Source organism: Teleopsis dalmanni, chromosome 2 (genome assembly GCF_002237135.1).
Source record: "Teleopsis dalmanni isolate 2A chromosome 2, ASM223713v2, whole genome shotgun sequence".
In the NCBI taxonomy this organism is placed as follows: Eukaryota; Metazoa; Arthropoda; class Insecta; order Diptera; family Diopsidae; genus Teleopsis; species Teleopsis dalmanni.
In genome coordinates this window covers 150,080,077-150,103,540 of record NC_051847.1, presented here as the reverse complement: position 1 = coordinate 150,103,540, position 23,464 = coordinate 150,080,077, and the positions used below count along the sequence as shown (strand labels likewise).

Here is a 23,464-nt window from a genome sequence, read left to right as displayed (position 1 = left end):
CAACTGAAAGACTGATATACCAAAGAGATCATTTTCAGTTATTGAAAAGATCATATAGACAATCCTACACTTACTTACTTATTTAGTCATAATAACCCGTTATCGGGTTTCGAACTGACGCAGCATATCTCTCCAGGAGCCTCTGCTGCGTACGCGCCTTTCCCAGTTTCGTACATCAATCCCAGTTAGTTGGACTGGCTTCTACCACCAACTTCCGCTTTAAATACCCTTTTCGGTGGAGCATCTTCATCCATTTTCACGACATAAGTAAGCCAGCGAAGCCGCTAGATATTATTTTCCTGAATTATATCAATGTCGTGATAAAGCTCATACAGCTGATGGTTTCTTCGGATAGGATAGTTCTTTCTGAATTGTAAATACTTCTACTCCATCTACTTAAATAAGCAACATTTAGTTTAGATTAGGATTTTCAATATAGCAACCATATAAACTAGATTATTCTTTGGTACCGAATGGCGAGAATCTTTTAACTTACGCCTTCATGTGAAAGCTACCTAAATATGACTTAACAGCTTTTTTTAGCTATATATAGTGTTCTGATTGTATCTACCTAAAACCTAAGAGATGAATATGTTATTAGCTTTTCAATAGCTCATCTTTTGGAATACTCTCTGAGTATGATTTGTAAAGTTATTTCAATTAGATCCTGTTACCACGAAGCTTATTGTACTCCTGATGGTGACGATAAAATGTAAATAAGTAAATAATCTGAACAGAAAAAGCAGACAACACTGCTTATAGTAAATGTTAACTTTTTATATAATTTCTATACTTTTGAGAGCGGAGAATTCATATCCTCCACAATTTCTGTGAACGAATTATCAAAAACCCTACAAGAGAATAGTATTAAAAATAATTTCATATTGTAATTTGTAATAAAATGCGCGTGTCCGTAGACTACACGAGGGCTGCCTTTTAAGTCTTGAGCCTAACAATGAAAACGCAGTGTTTAATCAATGAAAATGGTTTTATTGTTTTTCGAAGTATTCTCCATTGTGATCAACATATTTTTCGATTGATTAAACCAATTTTCAAAACAGTTTTGCCACACTGAAGTTGGTATCGCCAAGACCTATGTTTTAAATATCTCAACGGCCTGTTAGATCGTAGAAAAGCGCTCGACACACATTTTTTTCTTAATGTTTGAGGACAAGAAGAAGTCATTGGGTGCCAAGTTGTGACTACAAGACGAATGACCATCAATTCGACAAATTCTTTTATTTGAGCTGACGTGTGGAAAGTCTCATTGTCTTGATGGAGGATGATCTTCCTTCGACGGTTGGTTTTTCTCAATTCTCCAAAATGTTTCGAATAACAAATGGTTGTGTACGACTCAAACTTGACCGTCCTACGTTGTTCAAGTGGTATAGTTGCGGCATAACCGGTTTTCTTGAAAAAATAGAATGTTTTTGCGAATTAAGAAAGAAGACTAATCATTAAAAAAATATCAGTAAAATATGTGACAGAATACCCGAACCGAAGCATTTGGTGTATAGATAAAATTACGCTTATAACACGAACTGAGTGTATGAATAAAAAAACTTAAATCTTAAGAATGTCAATATATGTTATAGACTATGTACATATACATTATATTCATAATAATTCTAATGATATTATCACTTTATCGTATAGTTCACTTAACGTTGAGATGTTAATTGCTGCTAACTGCATAGTATAGCCGTAATTAATGAAAAATATTAAAAATTTTATCTACATTCTAAAAAATTATATGATAGATCTGATTAATGATCCAATGGCTGATCTATCAGTTTTGTTTTGTTATGTTTACTATTAATTTCTTTGTTAATTTATCTGTTAATATGTCTGTTGATTTGTGTGTTAATTTGTCTGTTAATTGAATTATTAATTAATCTGTTAATTCTTTTGTAAGTTGATCTATTAACTGATCAATAAAAACTATTTTATATTATGATCAGAGTAATTTTTAGACTATTTTATGTACCCAAATGAAATATATTATAATTTGAAACAAGTTTAAAAATTATGTTATGTATTCACGATAATAAAATTATGAGGACGGTGCATACTTTTAGGAGCCCAAAAATAAATATAAGAAATATTATTTAATTATGAAATAAAAAAGTAATATCGTTTAAAGATATCGTAATATTCTTAAGAAATTGAAAATTTTTTTTAAATTAATTAGAATAAATATAATATAGTTACATTATTAATAATTAAGCCCATTATTTCAGAATATTTATTTTCCTCTTTATACTCATAAGTATTTGAAGTTTCTGATTGTTGATAAAGTATTATCTTAACCTACTAAACCTTAGGGTGATGGTCCCATTACACATTTGGAGCACAAATTGTTCCAATTTTTAAATTTAAATAATTAATATTTAAATTAAAAATTTATTGAATAATTTAAATATAATCAGGAAATTTTAATTTATGTTCCACAAATACCAAAATTTAATTTTATATAGCATGGACAGTTCAATATATTCTACTTAAATTTCATTCAAATATATGCAAAACATTTTTTTACAAATCTTACAGTTTTTGTGTTCATTCATTTTAATATTAATATTAACACAATACAATAAATTCAAGCAATTTATAATAATCAACCAAGTGGGCTCTTCTACATCAAGATCTCCTACATTCAGTATATAAAGTAATGTAGAAGCTTAATTTTGCGTTCAAATTCTTGCAAAAAAGTTTATTATTGAAAAATAGACTATAATCAGGTACGGTTCTACAAATTCCCAATAGAGATTTTTGCAACAATACACATAACATTAGGGCCTATAACTTTACTGTTTAATTCATTAAAATATTTTGTTTTTAATATAAGAAAACTCACATTCATCAGTTGTGTTTTTTATGGAATGTAATTTCTATATGTCTTTACTTTCTTCTACCATGGTTTTCCACAACATCCATTATGGTTTCATTTTTAAATACGTAATTATATTTTAAAAGTTATTATGATATATTAATAAGAAGATGCCCCAACATTGTTGGGGCATCTGTACATAACCATACACAATTTTATAAGATTATATATTTTATATATATAAAACATTTAAAAAGTGTTTGCATTTATTAAATTTGAAAAAAAAATTATTTTTATTAGCTATCTTACTAATTAATATCAAAATGAACCAAATACGAGTATTATCTTAACAGAATTTGCTCAAAAAGAAAAGAATTTATGTGACACTTTCTCTTATCAGTTTATAATTTCATTCTCCATTGGATTTAATTACTTAAATTTTAATCTTAAGTATTTTTAGAACCCATAAACATGGATGACTAAATATACTTTCGAAGTAGTTAACAATCATTAAAGCAACGCAGTGCTATTTCAAGACTTTTGTCGCAAAATATAAAAGTATTTTAAGACTTCCCTACCTTGTAATCTAAAGACAAAAAAAAAATCTTCTCTATATAATTATAATAAAGATAAATTTTTTTAATAAAACCTTTTTAAATATCTTCATTGTACGTACTTCCTGTTATATATGAAAAATTCCGGTTACTTTTCGAGTTCAATCAAAACCAAGACATATTTTTATTTTAATATTTTAAATATATGTTAATTATACTATATTTTATTCTCCTTTAAAATAACCATAATAGTAGTCTTTGCTGGAATAGTATATTTTCGACCTCTTCTCCACATCTCACTCTATACGCTTCACCACTTATATTCTTTATATTTTAAATCGATGAATAGCAAGACAAAAAAAGATTTTTTTGGAATGTCATATTCTTCTTTTCCCAGTAGTCGATTTAGGTAAAGTATTTATTAGGAAAAATTTATTTTTGCTACAGATAGTTAGAATTCTACCAATAGTCAACAGGAATTCTAAATTAGTGTAAAATCAATATCTGACAAGAAAATTTACTCCAGAAGAACTAAGAACAGAAAACAGGCAAATTATGAAAAAACACAATAACTCATCATTTCTTATTTGACATGCATGAGTTCTAAGCCTGGTACTTCCAGTCCAACAAATTTTATACGGACTATAAACTAATTAAATTAAAACAAATAAAAATTCAAATATATCCCAAAGATCACATATGATGATTATGTGACAATACTCGAAACAGCGTTGTATGGTCAGCCAAATTTCAATAAATTAATCAAATTTTGTTGTTATTTCTTCATTACTGTTCGAACTCTTTTAGTTTTCTTCGTTTTTTTTCTTAACTCCACTTTCGAATCTCTTTTATATACACTGTATATTAAATAACTTCATACTAGCCTATCTACAATAATTTTAAAGGAATTATGATCTATGAATATATATATAAAAAACATAGATCAGACGGAATAATAAAATCTGTTTGATCATTAATCCGCCTTGCAGTGATCATTACAGTCTATAGAACATATTCTCGAAGACATGTCTCTAATCTTTACCTGCAATATTTTGTCTATAGATATCAAATAATTAAAAATGTTCCCATTGGCGACCCATCACTAAACTATTAAGTAAATATAATATATATCTTCATTATATAAAAATTGAGATAATGACTGCTTTCACTCCAGAAAAAAAAACAGTTCTGTAAATAATAAATAAACTGCCTTATATTAATGAAAATCACTTACTTCGTCACTTTTTAAATACATACAGACTGATTATATTCAGAGTAATATAAACTACAAACACGACCGTAACATAAAGCGACAGATACTATAAAGAAAATGTGAGTAAATAACAAGATACGTTAATTGTTATGTGTCATCTTTTTATTTGTTAGATAAAATGAAGTCGCAAAATTCGTTTTCTTTAATTTGTATCTGATGTTATATGACAGTTCATAAATATTTTCCTTGCTGTTTCTTATCAATAGACTTGTTAATTAAGCATGTAAAGATAAAATATTATGTATGACTCTCATACCTACGATCACATACAAACTTGTATTTTGTATTTTGTATTAATTAATTTATTTACTTTTTAAATTGTAGCACTTTTTTAAATAATTAAAATGTCGAATTTTTTATTATTTTGGAAAAAATAAATATATTAAAAAAATATTAAATATTTTTTTATAAAATTAAAAACCCAAGAGAGAAAAGAAGACAGCGTCACAGATATTTTATATTTACAAGTTACAATTATTATATACATAAACATAAATTGAATCTTTTTTTTTGGCACAAAAAATAATTAAAATGAATGTATAATAAAAAAATTAAAATAAAAAATAAATTAATTCAAAAACAAATTACCAAAAAATATAACTAAATAATGAAAATAATATTTAATTTAAGAATTTCATTAAGCTATAAACTAATGCGGTCAGAAGCGAAATGAAAGGCACAAGGGTTGCTGCTCCACTGACAACGCAACTGGAAAGAGAAAATAATATTATACGAAAGAAAAACTTAAAGATTAAAAGTTTTAATAGATCACCCGAAACTTACCCTTCATTTTGAGTAATTGTGTACATGGACGTGGCAGAGAAATCACTGTAATTGATTGCGGCTTGTGCCTCAAGGTTGCCCAAATAGGTCGCGTTCACATAACGGGTACGTGTCAAGATAACTCCAATCGAGGATGAATTATTTGAGGTATATCCGCAAACAAAGGCATAGTTCGTATTATCAGTGCTTAAAACTTTGAATAAATAATTGGTTGATGAGATATTAGAATACAAAGTAATGGAACCATTTGCAGTTGCCAATGTTTTATTGAATGTTTGGGAAACGGTTTTATTTTGATTAAGCATATTCATATTTGAAGCATATGTAGTGTTCACGTACACAATATCAGTGCTCTGTGAAGAACCTCCAATGTCAACTTCAATGCAAGCAGCGCCTATTGAGGGCTGGCGAGCAACTTCGTACCATGTGCCATACAACTAAAATTAATTATAGTTTTATATTGAAAATCATTTTATTGTCACAATTAATAAGTTTTAACTCTTTTTTTAATTATAAATATTTTGCATTTTATTATTAGTAGAAAGTTATTTATCCATTATAATGCTTAGTCCATTCAACCAGCAATTTAAAAGAAACACTTACTGCTGATATATCAATATTGCTCATCATAGTAGCATCACTGCAGTTCACTGGAGTGGTAGCAGGAGGATTCGTTGATTGTCCCGTAACACTTCCACTCAACACACTTAATGCAATCACTAAAACCGATACTCCAAATAAACAATTCATTATCGTTTATAATTTAATTTAATTAAATTTTTGGAATAATTTTTAAAAATCCTTTTTTCTTATTTCTCGCACAAGTTTGCGTTCAGTTGACGCGTGAAATACGTGGCTCGAATGTCAGAACGATACTGAAGACACTGAATGGTGGGTCTTAGTAATTTATATCACTATCTCAAAGTGAAATGAAAACATGTCTATTGTTCTGATAAAAAAGGCTTAAAGGGGTTTTAGTTTTTTCTGTTTCATACATACCAAAAATATATGTTGATGATAATTAAAACAAGATTATATTTGCGTGTGCATTAGTAATACTCGGTCGTATATCGTAACTCATACTTTTATATTTTATTTATATTTTTTCTCTTCTAGTATGACTAACCATTCATAATTTAAAATATAATTATTATTTTTTACTTGTTTTTTAATTATGAAGACAGAAGACAGAAGATCTTTTATCAAACATTTTGTGTAGAATAATATATTGCAAAAATTAACTGATAGAAAGTGAAAAATAATTTATAGCTTTAATTCCTATTGATATCTCAATATATTTATTTAGAAATTTAGTCTTAATAATTTATTTTCTTTTTATTATTATAAATTTTAATTAATAAGAAACAAATTATATAAAAAGGAAATTGTACATTGTACTTTTTATTAAATCAAAATTAATCCCCTATCACTAGAAAAGAGTAGTGCGAATTAATTAGTAATTTGCAACACATACACCCGATGAACCTTAAATCAAAGCAAGGTAAGGTATCACAGGACTGAGTTTTATATATTCCAAATGTTGAATATATACAACAATAATATATACAACCAGTAGCGAGGCGTCAGCTTTTTGGCAAGGTGTTCACAATTTGATCAAAACAGAATTCCAACTATAACGTATTCCCCTTACTCCTGAGTTTTATCCTTTCCACAAGCAAATAGCGTACAAGACCAACGAAACAATTTATTTAACATAAAAGTTCGCTGTAGGAAAACGGCGACTTACTACAGATTTCGACATTTTTACATTAGGTACCAAATTCTTCATATCTGGAGTTGGTCTATTCATTTTATGAATTAAAAACTTTTTTTGTTTTTCGTTTAAAAAAGATATTTGAATCAAATCTTTAATCCCACATTAATCCATTTGTAAATATTAGTTTTCACTTCAAATTTCTTTAATTATTTTCTTTACTTTTACCATTTGCTAGTATAAAATTGTAATAATGACTTTGTTTTTGGTTTATTTCCAACCTCTGCATAAGAGTAAGAAACTCTCATGCATTTATTTACTCTTATACTTTGTATTTACTATGCACGGTTCAGTTTTTTTATTGAACCATTTGCCCATTAAAACGGCACCCGTGACTTTGATTGTATTTGCACGCTTTGTATGAACTTGGGGTTCAATTTGGTCGAGTGAACCTCTCGTCAAATGTAAAGCGATTTTCGCTCAGTCATTTCTTTTCTCTTTTGTATTTACTTTGCATAACATTGGACGTTCACTTATTTTATTGAACCGCTTGCACGCATTAATTTAAGAGTTATGATTATTTTACGTACATATTTTTTTCGGGGCTTGTTTTCTCTTTTATTTTTATATTTGTTTGTATGTTTTGTGTTTATTCAATATTGAACATAGTCCCAAAATGAATGTTATTTAATTTGCATGCTTTGTAAGCAGCGCGGTGCAGTTTTTATTCTGAACCTTAGTATATTTTAAGAGGAATGTATTTTCTCTTTTATTAATAATAAGAAATGTTGGGTGTAACTAACATATGTACGTGTGGTTTTGTTTGTATTATACGTTTTGTGTTTATGTTAATATGTTTGGAGAAGCTATTATAAAAAATATTAAGTAGCAAAATAGCGAGATTATTTACCTAATAAAAGAAAGATCTAAAAAGGAAGCTTTGTTAAGGTGTTCAGTGAACACTCTGAACCATTCGACGCTTCGCCTATGTATACAACGTATTTCATTCTTAAAGAGAATGTAAATTTTATGTAACGCATTTACGGTTCATAATTTTAATTCGGTAGTTAATATTTAAAAAAGGTAGCAACTCATTAACATTCATTTTCTAATATATACCGATTTTTTACTTTGTGGTCCAAATAAAACGCATTTGTGGTTCAGATTACTATAGTATTTTTATTTTCATATTTTGGATCATTTCAGGATAATTTAAAATGACTTTTCTACTACAACTGAAAATAGCTCCTCCATAACTGGACGTGTCTTCTTTTGCTAAGCATTTTTGCTGGGAGTTGAGAATTGTCCACATAAACATGTTCGAATGATGAAAAATTGTATAACTTCGATGACCGACTCAAAACACCAAACCATGAAATTACAAGTCCATAAAGTTTCTCGCTTAACAAACCAAAAACAAAATATATTGACGTGTGACAAAGTGATGATGAACAAACATATCTTTCACTTCCATATCACAAATTTCAAACCAAAAAAAAAAAAATGGTAATCACGGCTGAAGTAAACACAAATAATGGCTTGTATCACTCATTTGTTATTAAAAAAAAAAAAACGAATCTATCACGTATTGAACAGTGGAGGGGCGAGCAAGAATATTTAATTAATCTTTTTTTTCTGATTTTATGCTGACCATGTCATGCATATAGCTTACCATGTGTGCTCTTCGCCTTCAGTCACTTTTTTTAAAATATTCTATTTGTATTCTCTTCAGTCACTTTTTTTAAAATATTCTATTTGTATTCTCAAATCCAATGAAACTGAAGCGATAATTATACCTTGTTGCGATGTTGGTTATTTTATTGATATTGTACGAGTGTCCTATTTCCTTCAAAGATTTACAATATTCTAACACAAGTTTAGATCTTTTGAAAACATTTAACTATCATCTAATGTCTAAATACTCAAATCAATTATTTCGAAATAAAAGGCAACAACTGCTGTCTAGAAAACATCATAATGAACCACTAGTCGGAAGAAAAGTTTTGAGTAAGATTTCTTGAAAACATGTATTTGCGAAGTCTGTGTAAATCTCGTGACACTTACTTAAAACTGCTTAGTCCAGACTTTTTTTTATAGAGATATAAATAAAGAAACCACAATAAATCTTACGAAATGTAATAAGGTAATTTTAATTACCTTAATTACCTTGATTAATTAATTACTCTATTTTGTAACCCTTGTAAGACCTTAATTAATATTATAAGAGTTATAATTAGTAATTATTTAGATAATTAGACCACGATAAAACAAAGCACATGTAACAGCGTAATTAATATTATAAGTGTTATTGAGAATACAATTTAATATTCGCTAAGGCTTTTATACCTTCATAAACTAATTAAGATTTTGAATATATATTTAAACTATAATCTAGTCTTGCTCTCAATATCTCTCAAAGATATTGCAATCAAATTATTTAAAGGTGGTTTGACGATTAATTATTTACCGATGGTTTTTTGAAACTTCTCATTTTTTGACATAAAATTAAAACCAGTTTCTGCATTAATTATAATGATATTGAAATTCCCAAATATCTCAGGGTATTATTCACAAAACTTATGATCTGATTTTACTATTTACATATATAATTTACTTAAAAATTTGACAATTAGTCTGAAATTCAAATTCTGTGTCATTTTATGTGGTTAGAGGAGCCCAAAAAAGATATTCGGCCAAATCTGAGGTTATAAGATAAGAATATATAAATATATTTAGGAATTGAAATCTAAAATAGGAACTAAGGGCAAAAATTATTCATCGTTATTCAACTTTTTTTCATATTACGCCTTAAACCAGCACACGTATTACTTAATATCTATTAAGTACAATTCAGTAATAGTAATAAATTAACAAATAATTAGGATTGAACTATTAATATCCAATAAAGGATGTTTAAAAAAAAAAAAAATTTAACGCCTTAAATCGTATTACCATTTGATTATAAATGTTATCGATAACTTCACAATAGATATCCCGACAAAGAAATTTTATATTCTTCTGTCCTTCCACCATGCTTAAGGCGTAGTAAAGCTTTTTCAAAATTTCAAAAGTTATATCAAACTCTCTTTTCTCTGCACAACGTAACATTCCCTTTCGATGTTTTCTAAACAAAACCAAATATCAAATGATTTATTTTATAATATCGGTAAAAGTAATATTTTGTAAAACATCGGTTTGAGAAAATATTTTATCAAATCTTGACAAAAATCGTCCCAAAAAGTGACGGAATTCTCTAGCTTTTACTGCATCAAATACCCAGTCGTCAGGTACCTCAATCATTTCCTCAAGAAGATCGATTAAATCATTATAGTGACCCAAACAGTGTTCATCATACGAGATAAATAATCCCATCTTGTTGGCACAGCAATAGGACTATAACTTTAGCTTGTGTGAAGTTTTCCCTGACTTTAGCTTGAAAACCCTTCAAATCACTTGCCATAACTGCGGCACTATTATAAGTTTGCGTGACAAGTTTGTCATTTCAATTCTTCATTTTAATAATATCAATTTTTTTAATATATATGGCAGTCGCTGAACGATCTGAACTTGGGTCCGAATTGATCTGAACTTTTTAGGGTGTACTTGCGTTACTAGTTCCTTTAAGTTCAAAAAACTATAAAATTTAATACAGAGATGCACTTCTGATACAAAAAAAGCTGCACAAGATATGTTAGATATTATATAGTATAATTGTATGTTATACTTATATATGTATTTGGTCTTGAATCTATCTGTTAACTCATAAAAAGCCACTTAAATAAGATCAATAGGAAATGAGAAGAAAAAAAATGTTCATATAATTGACTTTTTTGGCCAACGTCACGCAAAACGATTTATTATCCCAGCGAAGGGAATCCCAACGAAGTAAAGCAAATTTGATAAGGAGATCAGACTTATTGGTTACTTTACAGATCACTGCAACTTGTGATATCATTTAAAAAAATTAGAATTCTCCGATATATCATATTTTTGTGAAATAGACATCAAAAACGCGGAGTTCATTTTTAGTGAATGTCCACCTCTTAGAAAAGAAAGACTGCATTATATAGGTAGTATTCTCTGGCCTTCACATAAATAATGAAACTACAAAAATAAAACTGTGTTAAAATACATAAAACGCATAAACGGATCAAAGGATTAAATGTATTCACAATAGATGTATCCGATGCAGTGCTTTCTGGCCTTCAATGATAATGAATCATTATATAAGTGCTAATGGCTGTATAATTACACCAACTTTTATCATCAACCACAATAAAAATTTATTTAAATATTCAAAATATGACTTGATGTCAAAATATTAAAATTATAAATATATAGAACTGCAATACAAAACTATAAATATTTTAAAAAATAATTATTAAAAGTTTAAAACATTTTTCTTCAATAATTGAACATTCATTCAATCCACTGGAAACCTGTGTAGAACAATGTTAAAACCATAATCATAAATGATAGAGTGGAGGTAGTCCCAGTATTGCAACTGAAATAAAAAAAATTAGAAAGCAATATGAGAGTAACTTATCTGCATAACATATTTTTTAATAGATAAATATTAATAATAAAATCAATAAAAAAATAATATTTAATTTAACACACCTCTCACTTTGTACAATGGGAATCATCACTGTACTCCCGAAACCGTCAACCCCGGGAGGAGCGCTGTCTTCATATTCGGCCAATTTTTTTGAATGAATTATGCGCTTACGTGTTATAATCATAGTAAAGCTATCATAAATTTTATCATTTAAATTTGTATATCCACAAATATACGCATGTGTTTTTGTATTTAATTTTAATACTTTCATAACTACTGCCGGCATTGCGGGATTATTATATAAATGAAACACGATAGTGTATCCACCTGTCGTAACATTGCTACAGACAACTGCACTTACTGTTACATTATCCCAAGGATGAGCTGGTGCATTTGAGTAAGTGGTCTCTAATCTCATGTTATCGTTCGATAATAATGTAAATTTAACTTCAGTACAAAGAAAGCCTGGATCAGGATACCTAGCAACTACATACCAAACACCAGCTAACTAAAAAAAATATTTAAATCAAGAAGTGATGTCCTTTCTTTGCACTACTATATAAACTTACTTAAACTTACATCATTTGGAGTGAAAGAAGTAATGCTGTTCACATCAGAACATTGACCAGCTTTAGTTCGTACTACGTGTTGTATAATCAATAAAAAACAAGCTAAAGCCCCGATCTTTCCAAACATTTTTTATAAAATACTTAAATTAAAATGTTTAAAGTTTATTTAATTAGATTCTCTAAGACCGTTGCAATATATAGTACGTCTGTACTGTTCTCTTGAGACTATTCGTAATACCTTAAACTTAATGAAGTAAATATTAAAAACTGTCTTCATAACTGATAAGTTGTGATAATTTTAAAAAAATAATTTGTTGAAAGTTAACAACATAATAAATCAATAACATAAAATAAAATGAAATAATACACAACACAAACTTGATTGTCCATACTTATAGTAGATATAAACTACCAGGAATATATTTATAAACACGATATATTTATAAACACAATATGTTAATAATGTTAATAATGGCAACAGCATATAAAAGAGTGAAGAAAACATTTAACGAATCAGAAAAAATATCACCTATTTCCTCTTTCGAAAGTATTTCCACAAAAGTATGGGGTAATGCACTAGGGTTACTCTTTCAAGAGAACTGCAAATATTTACTCCAAGCATTAAATCAAAACACCATTATCACAATGCTTTTATAAAAGAATTAGTGCTAGGAAATTTACACAAGCAGTTCCAAACTAAAGAATATCTTAAGTGGAGATATGTTCTGCAGGGAACCCATATGGTTTCATATATGCAAATTTTAATAAAACCATTATACACCAAAAATTATATAATATCCAAGTAAAAATGGACAAGACAGCTCTAATACTAATTGATACTATGATACTGTTAAGTACATTAATTGTAATAAAATGATTGACAGGTTCACAGCTATAACGACCAGTAGACACATTTTTTTTTTAATAATTATAACAAAATTTTATATTTTTAAGTAAATCTTGTCACTCTTATTTAATAACTTTTCATTATTTTCAAGAGAAAAATCTATATATGAAGATATATATGAAGATTATCAGCTTTGTAAAATACCGATTAAACCGAAATATATCCTATACATCACAATTTTCAGAACAAAATCATTATTTATGTTAGACTATTTTCTAGAATTGGAAACTTACTAAACAAACAGAAAATAATATGCAATATTTCTGATCAGTTAATCGGTTTCAGTTATGGGTTTCAGGATTATTTGGATTACGATTAATGAATTATATGACTACTGTATGTACTCGATACTTTTTTAGTACAGTGGTAATAACGTCCTGCTACTGTTTCTTCTGATAGTTATCTTATAGGCAGCAGTGCTATTTTAATCACAATTTGTACATAAATAAGAATTTTATGCATAATAGGCGTCATAGTATACCATGGGTACAGTATTACGTACAGCATTACTTACAGCTTCACTGTATTAAAGGTATATTGATTAAATTTCTCAATATCTATGTGATATATACTTGATATGACTTCCAAAATCAATTTTAAAGGAAAAATCAGATTTGAACCATGATTTCTGCGGATAACTCAGGCTCTGAAAAAAATCGTCTGCTTGTGTTTCCATCATTACTATATCCGAATCCAGGTTAAGGCACATGTACAATAAGAATTTCAATTTCAATTTTTCTCTGCAAAATTATGACTTTGGCACTATCTGAACGTGATTGTCATTCTGAATAGGCAATTTATAGGACAAGTGTAACAGGTTATCAAATAGTCGTACTCTCGCATGCAGAACTAATAAATCTAACGTTAGAGAGTAGAGCTGTAATCATATCATTAAAATTCTTTGAAGTCTTGTTACATATATAGCATTTCATATATAATTCACTTCTTCGTTCGTTACGTCGACTCTTTGTTTCACAAATCGGAACCGGATAGAACGGGCCATCACAAAAACAAAGTTTTAGGAAATTTCTTTTTAATATCTCTACTGGTTTAGAAAATATCGAATTTTGTTTCAAAAACTATCGAATTTCGATCGGTTGATTTCTGGCACACTGTGGGCCGGTACAACCTGACCTAGCCTAAACTAACTTGTAGGCATATGGTATTTAAGTCATGTTTCAACAGTTAATAATAATTTAATATGTGTGTAGTTTGTGTCATATACATTATAAATTAACTGTAAGATTAAGCTTCAGAATGAAATGCTTCTTATGCTTTTGTTAAAAATTAACTGAACTTTAATATCAAAAGTGGTTTCGTACCGAGAACTTTGATGTTAAAGGTAAACCACATTCCACTATCAGTTGAAGTTAATAAAAATAACATGAAATCATTGATTGAATAACAACTCGTAAGATTACTGAGAAAATAATTTTATTGAATTATTTCGTTCACGATCACTTAAACACGTTAACATTATTTGAAGAGTTCTTTTATAACAAAATTTTACTTGGTTACATTGACGTCTGAAGAACCCCAATATATAAACGCTATTATTTTAAGTACTAATATTATAATAATATTATTATTCGAAAACAATGTTTGTATTAAAATATGCTTTAAGTTTATAAAGTAATTAAATTTATTATAATGATGTACTTTTAGTACACAAAAATATTTAAGAAACGATATCGCTGCGTGGGTCATATATCCTACGTGGATACTAATATCTCATAGAGCGTTTATCAACAATTCGATTAAAATTTTAACTTATTTATGTTGTTTACTTGCATATATTATCTTTCAACACCGGTAAAAAATTATTTAAATCTGCATTATCGAAGATTTAATACCACAAAACAAATTATTAATGTGTGGAACTGCAATGAATAATGAAATCTACATAAAAACATTAAAAGTCTGAAATATTTATCTTCAATAACTGAACATTCGTTAAACCCAGTGGAAAGTAGCGTAGAGCACTGTTAAAACCATAACCATAAACGAGAGAGTGGAGGTGGTACCAGCACTGCAACTGAAAAATGAAAATTAAAAAACAAACTGATTATCTAAATTATCTGTATAAGTTATATATTTTTCGTTATAATAGAAAATAATTTTTATTTAAGCACACCTCTTACTTTGCACTACAGCAGTCATGACTGAGCTTCCGAAACCATCAATACCGTGAGGAGCATTATCTTCAATTTCTTTCAATTTTATCGAATTTATTATGCGACAACGCGATAAAATTGAAGTGAACAATTCTTGAGTATCATTAAGTCCAATTGTATATCCGCAAATATAAGCAACTGAGTTAGAATGTATTTTTACTACTTTCATATTTGACGCCGGATTTCTGTTTTTATTCAATACTTTATACCATATATCATATCCCTCTGGCGAGATTTTGCAAGAAACATTTGCACTTTCTGTTACATTATCCCAAGGCTCCAATGGAAAAATTGAATATGTAGTTTGTATATTCATAATATCATTCGGCAATAGTGTAAACTTCACTTGAGTGCAAAGATATTGAGGAGGAGGATATTTTGCTACTTCATACCAAACACCAACTATCTGAAAAATGTCCAAAGCATTATCACATGACATTGTCTAATTTACTGGAAAAGTGATTCCATAAGTATGCAACCTTTGAACTTACATCCTTGGGACTGAAGTTAGTAATGCTTTTTACAGAAATACAATCATCAGCTTGAGTTTGTACTATCTGTTTTATCATGAATAACAAACATACCAAAATATTGATCTTCTCCGACATTTGTTATGAAATATTTCTATAAAAAAAATTTATAATATATTTAATTATATTGTTTAAGACCATTGTAATGCATACCGCAAACGCTATGCTTAAGACTGGTCTACAAAAGCTTGATAATGTTTTAAACTTTATGTTGCAAATATTAAGAAGGAACTTCATAATTGATTAGTTGTAATATATGAGTTAACACATTCTAATACAAAGTGAAAACGATAAATTAATGACATACGAAATTAAATGAATTAATACACTTTGGAAACTCGATTATCCGTACTTGAATTAACAGGTACGGATAATTATTAAGTATTAAAAATCGGGAAAGCTGACAATTAAACTGTCAGATAACAATGTCCTTTTATTGAAAAACAGACATTGTTAGCAAATTGTAAAAATTTATTTTCAAAAAAGGAGTTCAGAAAACATATTTCAATCAGGCTATTAGATTGTCTTTAGCTTCAGTATCTCTGTTACTAGAAAAAATGATCAAGATCAGACAGGTTTGTTGAGCAATGTCATGTAGAGTAAAGATGCAAATTGGATTTGGTTAATCAGAAATAGGTTCGCTTACTCATGACGAGTGTGTGTTTATAAAGTAACTATTTCCTGTTTAAAATTAAATCAGAACACTGCTTACAAATAAGATCATTACAATAGTAATCCCCTCAAAAGGCACTTTATGGTAAGAGTTCAGAGTTCTCATCTTTTATTCTCTGTGTAGGTGGCTTATTATCACTACCGACCGTATATTGCTGAAATAAACTTGGGAACAGCTAAGTATTCTATACTACGTATACACTCAATAGATTTTCTATATCCTTACACCATCAGCAGCTTGAAAGCAAATAAATCTGAAGAGGTTCAAAAGACAGCTGTTAAAAAAACCTTCGACCACAAATGGGATTTTAATATTTTCACTTGTGCATTTATTTGGCAGTATTGTTGTATATTTTTTTATATGATTATCTAGTATTGTGTCTTATTTTGTTTGAAACTCTTTATCGAAAATTCTTAAACAATATCAGAAAAATTGCTGCTTTTAAGGCAACAAAGGCTTTATGCACTACTCTGATCATAGCATTATTTGTTCTTCTTAACCGGTCATTAATCGACCTTAGGGTTCAACAATAGGCCCTTACTTTTGAATTCAAACCTCACATTATGTGTAGATGGTCTAGGGTAGATATTGGACACTCTTCGATACTAAACTATGGTCCTATAATCACTACCTATATTGATTCCTGTAGTATGCCGCCTTTATTTCATCACAACATTTTTACATATGTCTCCAAATAAACTGGTCAAGCGGCAACACAATTCCAAATGAGTGCTTAGAGATTCATACACTCTGCTGAAAACTTGATAGCAAATTAGGCATTAGTATATTGTCTGAAAAACTCAACCAAAAACTATTTTTTCGGCTAGGAGATCATTGCAGTGTTTTTTAGACAAAAGTTTACACTATCCGTGGCACAATAGTTTCGCTGCAATGAATATATAATAATAAACATACAGTCATTAAGTGTCAGGTAACCTGAAAGCGTAAAGTTTAGTCTCCACCTTATCTGATTTTGATCATAGAATAGTTCGACTGATATTCCATATATTCGGGAAAATGTGGGAACTACATTATGCAATTTTTTTAGAAAATTCAGTGCAAAATATTTAAAAAATCCACTTAATCACACACATATTAGGGAAAAAAAAAATACAGAAAGATTTTAGGTGGCTATAAATATGATCTTTTGCCAATTTTTGCAGTGAATAACACAACACTCTAAGTCATCTCCATCTGAGACAATTGCAACTACATCTGAAATCATTACCACACGACATTAGGAGGAAGTCTTATTTAAATAAAATATATTGTAAAGAGAATACGAACCTTAGTCTTAAGAAATATCTACTGCTCAAGAAGGGTCTCGTTAATTCGTCCTGGGTATTTATTATGCAATATACTGTACAAAACAGTCCCACCCGGTTATTTTGCCAATTGCACTCAAAATGCTGAGGTATTAAACAGTAAGTAATTGAAACATATATATACATATTATATAATTTATGTTATATGGTACAAAATATTATCTGTTAATCGTATCAAAACTTTTTCTAAATTTGCAAATAAATATACGGAACTCCAACACAAACACATAATTCTCTAAAACAAGTATTAGGTTAGGTCAGATTATTCCGGCGATCCTAAGAGATCTACTTAGGCCTAACGGTCTATTGTGTTACCGTATAATTAAAAAATAATAAGTATTTAACTTTTAAAACATTTTTTTCAATAGCTGTACACTCTGAAAAACTACGTAGAGCAGTGTTAGGACCATAACCATAAATCATAAGCAAAAGTGGAACCATCTGTAATATAAAAATTAAAAAACAATAAATATATGATTATTCAAATTATCTGAGTAATAAATTTTCTTTGCTATAATAAAAAAATCATTTTTATTTTAACCTATTAGTTTGAGCCACGGGAGTGGTTAAAAGCTTTAATGTCAGTGGGACCTATTTTTATATTTAGCCAATATTTTTGAATGTACTATAAATGCTCTGCCGTTATAAAATTGTTGTAAAACTGGTAATATTAACTTTACCTGTTAAACTCCACAAATATATGCACATGTTTTTGGATGTTGTTCTAATTATATTGTTTAGTTCTTCATATTGTTCTTTTATTGTTGCTGTGGGTTCAGTATATACGGAATATGATAAAGGATATCTAGATGTCGTGCCCATACTAAAGAAATTTACAGTTTTTCTTCCATTATTCCAAGGACATATTGAAGCGAGTAAGTAATGTAATTTCATAGTATCATCTGGCAACAAAGTAATCTTAACGTCGGTACAAGAACATATAGGAGGAAGATGTCTTAAAGATTATCACCAAAAACCAGTTAATTTAATAACGATTACACAATTATTAATTATGTAATTAAATGCAAAAGGAATATAATTTCAATGCAGCATAAAACCCTTAAACTTACAACATCTGAAGTAAAATTAGTAATGCTGTCCACAGTACCACAACTATCAGCTTGAACTTGTACTATCTGCTGTATCGTTAATAACAAATATACCATCCTGCTAATCTTTTCCAACATATATCATAGAATGTTTCTATAAAGAATATGTAGTTAATTTAATTAAATTGTTTGGGAACGTTGCAAAGTGTACTTCAAATCCTTTAATTGAGACCACATAATAAATATTCAACAATGCTTTGAATTTTATGAGAAAAATACAAATAAAAAACTTTTTGGTGAATGGCATATGAAATTAAATGAATTAATATACATCACAACCTAGATTATCCATATTTAAATATAAAATTACAGGAAGTATCTAATATCCAAGAAAGAAGAGGGAAACTATTCTTGATTTATGTAAAGAAATCATTAATATATTTTTACTAGACTAGGCGCTAATAGAAACGTACTATAAACGTTCTGCTTACTTAGTAAACTTCACTTACTAAGAAAATTTCATTACCTATACATTACCTATTCTTTACATAAAGCTTCCGTGCTTTTTCACTTACTTTAAAATATAGTAAACAAAATTCAACTAAAATTATAATACGTTTACACTGCTTACTTAGTAAGCTTAACTTACTAAGTAAATTATAATCCTCAAGTCGTTAACGAATTATCATTAAATTAAATATGATAATGTGCCTTAAATTTTTTCATTTAAGGTTTTAATGCTTCTACTACATTATATTCGTATTTGGTAATATTCTACTTTCGGATAGTGATCCTAATACAGTACATTCAAAAAGATATGTATGTTGATTACGTTTTTGTAAAAGTATTTCCACCGAAATTCACTTATATTATCCAACCGTTGAATCAATATGCAGCATGAAGCAGAAACTAAAGATCGAATACCATAAAACGTCAACAAAACAGAAAAAGTTAGTTTAACTTTTGTTAGAGAACATAGAGAGTTCTCTTTTCAAGCAAAACTGAAGGTTAGTTGGTATGTACTGTAAAAATTTAAATCAAAGCCTGTGTATTTGATAGAAACGAATTAGACAGAAGCGACGAACTTTGTTTATTTTGTTCCTGTCAAAACACAGGTGTGGTTGGATATGTATTTCTCTTTGGATTAAGTTCGCTTAAGTTCTTACGGTACATACCGACTAACTGAGCCTTGAAGTTACTTTCGCTCTTTTTAAGAAACGAGCGCCTATTTATTGTCTATCATAATTGAGAAAAAACAAAATTGACGGTTGTTGAAATGAGTTGTATTGATAAGCAAGAACAAAACATTACTCCGCAATGATATATAATTGCTCTTTTACATGCAATAAGTACCTTATGTCAATGGAAGCGAGAAAATGTTGATTTTATATAAGTAACTTACTAAGTAAGCAGGGGTAACATGGTATAAAGAAGATTAATTGTTAAACGCTTGTGCTAAAACTGTTTTGCAAAACTTCGATCTGGCAATTTTGATGTTGTAGATGTACCACATTCTTGAAGACTAGCTTAAGTTGATGAAAACACATTAAAGGCATTACTGGATGCAAAACGACAGGTAGCAACACAAGAGAACACTTAGAAAATAAATTTATCAAATTCAACAGTTTCTGATTATAAAAAAGACCTAAATTTTAATCTTAAGGTAGACACCTTCTAACGGAAAGAAATTTGTGCTATTGCGTTGACGTTTGTAATTTGCTTTTTAAACGTTAAAAAAATGATCCATTGGGAGGAAGATATATGTGGCCTACAATGTCAGTGTTAAGTACTTTCAAAAGTGAAATTCATAAAAAAGTGATAAAACAATTATGTTTCTATATCTTCTACCGAAAAACACAGTGGTGTATTTTGAAGTGTTCTGTTATCCGCTGAATAAATTTGTTGATTTATAAAAAAGATGTAGTATTCCAATAAGATAATGTAAGGCTCCATACAAATTGTCCAAATCACCAAAAGAGAGCTCTGCAGTAGTAAACAACACAATATTATTTAATTCAATATTTGGCTGACCATACAGCTGTTTCGAGTATCGCCAAACATTCATCATCAGTAGTCTTGAAATTATTTCTTGCATTTAATTATTTATAAATATTTGATTTATATGTTCGAACTTGGAGCTTTGTTGATTTGCTATAAAAATCTATTAACAAACTTACTTTTTGTGTTATATTAGAACAAAATCAGAAACCAGCTATAGATTTACTTATTTACATAGTTGGCCATTACACACGTGAGTCGTTCTTGACCTCGTCGAGTAGCCTGTGGCTGACTCTTCGTTTTCATTGGAAGAGGATGTGAACAGTAGTTACGACGACAGTGATGATTATTTTACTTAATAGAAATAATTGTTTTTAATGAGGAGGTTTTGAACAGTAGTGAAATGCAACATCAAAATTTTTATTATTTTAATTAAGTTTTTGGCTGAACAGTTGTTTTAAGTATTGCCCATAACTCATCATAAGATTTCGAAACAACTAAGAGCAACTACTAGTACTAACACTGTAAATGCTATCATATCAAGCGATGACATTTCTATATACCTATATGTGTATATACGTAAGTATACTTTTTAGGAAATATCTGGAGTATCTGATGCTTACTTTAAGTGCTTAAAGCCTCAAAATTAATTGTAGTGACGCATTTATATTTTGAGGAACTGTGTTACTAGTTGAAACAGAAACGTTCAGTTAAAATGTTTTTGGATATATTATATAAATACTGATATCTTTAAAAAGTATTTATTTATAATTCCAACAAAATTATTTACTTTCGTATTTTATCTTTTGCCAAGTGCAAAAATTTTTTATAATTTCCAGTATAATTTAATGCAAAGATAAAAAAATGTTTGATTGTGTTAAGTGGAACTCATGTCCATTGTCATGTTTATTCATATGTTAATATTTATAAAAAAACATACATTAATATAAAAACTTTAAAATTTTGTGATAATTTCTGATCACATAGTTGAGTGTTTACTGAACCAAGTGGAACATTGCATAAAGCAAGGCAAGAACCACACCCATAAATGAAACTGTGGAAGTGGCACCATTGGCATAGCAGCTAAAAATTAAAAATTTTATGATTATAAAATTATAATAATGAAATTTATATAAATTGTTATTGAATTTTTTTTAAACAAATATAATTTTTATGTTTCATATCAACAAACCTCTGAGTCTGCGATATTGGAGTCATCACTGAACTACCGAAACCAACGAAATTAGGTGGACCACCATTTTCATAAGCAGTCAAAGTTGTAGAATTCAATATGCGTTGACGTGATAAGATTACGTCAAAAAAGGTGCTAGGATCACTACCATTTGAGTAACCACAAATGTAGGCATTCGTACTTGGATTTAGAGCTAGTACCTTAAAGGTTAGGGTCGTCTGCGATGGTGTGTTATATAAGTAATATGTTACATTGAAGCCATATTGTGAAATAGTGCTAGTGACATTTGCAGTTTCTGTTACGTTAACCCAAGGATATGATGGAGAATTTGAGTAGGTGGTCTGTATGTTCATTATATTGTTCGGCATTGATGTGATGTTGACTTGAGTACAAAGTACGCTTATGAGCGTAGCAGGATTCCTTGCTACCTCATACCAAACACCGGACAACTGTAAAATTTTAACAATATTATAAAATAAAATTCATTAGTACTATAATCAGTGGGAGCCCTGAATCTTACATCACTTAGTGTAAAGTTAGTAATGCTTGTGGCATTATTGCAATATACTGGTGCATTGGTTTGAGTTTGTGCTAAAACTTGTTGTCCCAGTAATAACAAAACAGCTAAACAAGCAAGTCTTCCCAACATTTTTATATTATAGAGCACTTCAATAAAAACTTTTATGAATTATTTTATATAATTAATTTACGCCGTGGTTACCGAGTACTGCAGACAGTACACTCAAGACTGAACTACGAAATTGATCAGTATCATAAATTATATGAAATTACTATTAATAAATACCCTTATGATTAATTACATTATTTATCTAAATCCTTAAAATTTGATATCACAATTTTAAGTTCATTATTACTCATTTGAATATAAATAATTATATACAATATTTACATAAACGTTTATCGAAAACTAAAAAAATAAGATAAAAAGAAATAAAATAATTTAATTTCAGTTATAAATTCGGTGCTTTTTACAAGTTTCCGTAGATAGTGTGTACTTTTAATGTTCTATAGATATCCTAAATAAGTAGTGGATATACGAGTTAATACTGATTACCAGAACCCCAATAAAATTTTATGCAAAATCTTAATTTAATTTTAAGTACGCAGGGAAAGTCTTATGATACTCAAGAACTTGACAATTTGAGCGACATGTGACATTCAAACTACAAATCTTTTCAATACCACATTAGACTAATTAACAATAGTATTCATGCACTTATACCCGTATACTATATAGCTATGTATGTCTATTAGATATTGTGAAAGAGTATGCAATACCAAAAAAACAGAAGTTAATGAAAATTTGTAGAGAGT

The 23,464-nt window shown here is 28.8% G+C and overlaps 4 protein-coding genes across 7 annotated transcripts; all 4 read right to left on the bottom strand.

The window, feature by feature from the left end:
• Positions 1-5,268: 5,268 nt before the first annotated feature.
• Positions 5,269-6,322, bottom strand: LOC119686101. Its single transcript, XM_038100566.1, has 3 exons — positions 6,044-6,322; positions 5,441-5,877; positions 5,269-5,365 (listed from the first exon to the last, which is right to left on the bottom strand). Exons 1-3 carry the CDS (start codon positions 6,188-6,190, stop codon positions 5,278-5,280), a joined length of 672 nt encoding a protein of 223 aa, XP_037956494.1. The 5' UTR covers positions 6,191-6,322; the 3' UTR covers positions 5,269-5,277.
• Positions 6,323-11,573: 5,251 nt separating this feature from the next.
• On the bottom strand, positions 11,574-12,545 carry LOC119675924. The gene is made up of 3 exons (XM_038087138.1): positions 12,292-12,545; positions 11,775-12,220; positions 11,574-11,658 (listed from the first exon to the last, which is right to left on the bottom strand). Exons 1-3 carry the CDS (start codon positions 12,406-12,408, stop codon positions 11,574-11,576), a joined length of 648 nt encoding a protein of 215 aa, XP_037943066.1. The 5' UTR covers positions 12,409-12,545.
• Positions 12,546-14,863: 2,318 nt separating this feature from the next.
• Positions 14,864-19,235, bottom strand: LOC119685707. 4 transcript variants are annotated; one of them, XM_038100064.1, is made up of 6 exons: positions 19,151-19,235; positions 18,961-19,093; positions 18,571-18,845; positions 15,854-15,986; positions 15,323-15,768; positions 14,864-15,223 (listed from the first exon to the last, which is right to left on the bottom strand). In XM_038100064.1, exons 4-6 carry the CDS (start codon positions 15,968-15,970, stop codon positions 15,142-15,144), a joined length of 645 nt encoding a protein of 214 aa, XP_037955992.1. In that variant the 5' UTR covers positions 15,971-15,986; positions 18,571-18,845; positions 18,961-19,093; positions 19,151-19,235; the 3' UTR covers positions 14,864-15,141. The 4 variants fall into 4 exon arrangements, with proteins under 4 accessions (XP_037955992.1, XP_037955995.1, XP_037955994.1 ...); XM_038100067.1 differs by having other exon boundaries at positions 15,330-15,768; XM_038100066.1 differs by lacking the exons at positions 18,961-19,093; positions 19,151-19,235 and having other exon boundaries at positions 18,571-18,897.
• A 2,580-nt stretch (positions 19,236-21,815) lies between these two features.
• LOC119682701 lies at positions 21,816-22,884 on the bottom strand. Its single transcript, XM_038096195.1, has 3 exons — positions 22,650-22,884; positions 22,130-22,578; positions 21,816-22,020 (listed from the first exon to the last, which is right to left on the bottom strand). Exons 1-3 carry the CDS (start codon positions 22,776-22,778, stop codon positions 21,933-21,935), a joined length of 666 nt encoding a protein of 221 aa, XP_037952123.1. The 5' UTR covers positions 22,779-22,884; the 3' UTR covers positions 21,816-21,932.
• Between the last annotated feature and the right edge of the window lie 580 nt (positions 22,885-23,464).

Coding starts and splice junctions, on each gene's coding strand:
- LOC119686101 (XM_038100566.1), bottom strand. CDS start 6,190: ATGAATTGTTTATTTGGAGTATCGGTTTTAGTGATTGCATTAAGTGTG. Junction 5,878..6,043: donor GCAATATTGATATATCAGCA/GTAAGTGTTTCT, acceptor AATTAATTTTAG/TTGTATGGCACATGGTACGA. Junction 5,366..5,440: donor ACAATTACTCAAAATGAAGG/GTAAGTTTCGGG, acceptor TTCTCTTTCCAG/TTGCGTTGTCAGTGGAGCAG.
- LOC119675924 (XM_038087138.1), bottom strand. CDS start 12,408: ATGTTTGGAAAGATCGGGGCTTTAGCTTGTTTTTTATTGATTATACAA. Junction 12,221..12,291: donor CTTCTTTCACTCCAAATGAT/GTAAGTTTAAGT, acceptor TATTTTTTTTAG/TTAGCTGGTGTTTGGTATGT. Junction 11,659..11,774: donor CCCATTGTACAAAGTGAGAG/GTGTGTTAAATT, acceptor TTTTTATTTCAG/TTGCAATACTGGGACTACCT.
- LOC119685707 (XM_038100064.1), bottom strand. CDS start 15,970: ATGTCGGAGAAGATCAATATTTTGGTATGTTTGTTATTCATGATAAAA. Junction 15,769..15,853: donor CTAACTTCAGTCCCAAGGAT/GTAAGTTCAAAG, acceptor GACATTTTTCAG/ATAGTTGGTGTTTGGTATGA. Junction 15,224..15,322: donor GCTGTAGTGCAAAGTAAGAG/GTGTGCTTAAAT, acceptor TTCATTTTTCAG/TTGCAGTGCTGGTACCACCT.
- LOC119682701 (XM_038096195.1), bottom strand. CDS start 22,778: ATGTTGGGAAGACTTGCTTGTTTAGCTGTTTTGTTATTACTGGGACAA. Junction 22,579..22,649: donor CTAACTTTACACTAAGTGAT/GTAAGATTCAGG, acceptor AAAATTTTACAG/TTGTCCGGTGTTTGGTATGA. Junction 22,021..22,129: donor CCAATATCGCAGACTCAGAG/GTTTGTTGATAT, acceptor TTTAATTTTTAG/CTGCTATGCCAATGGTGCCA.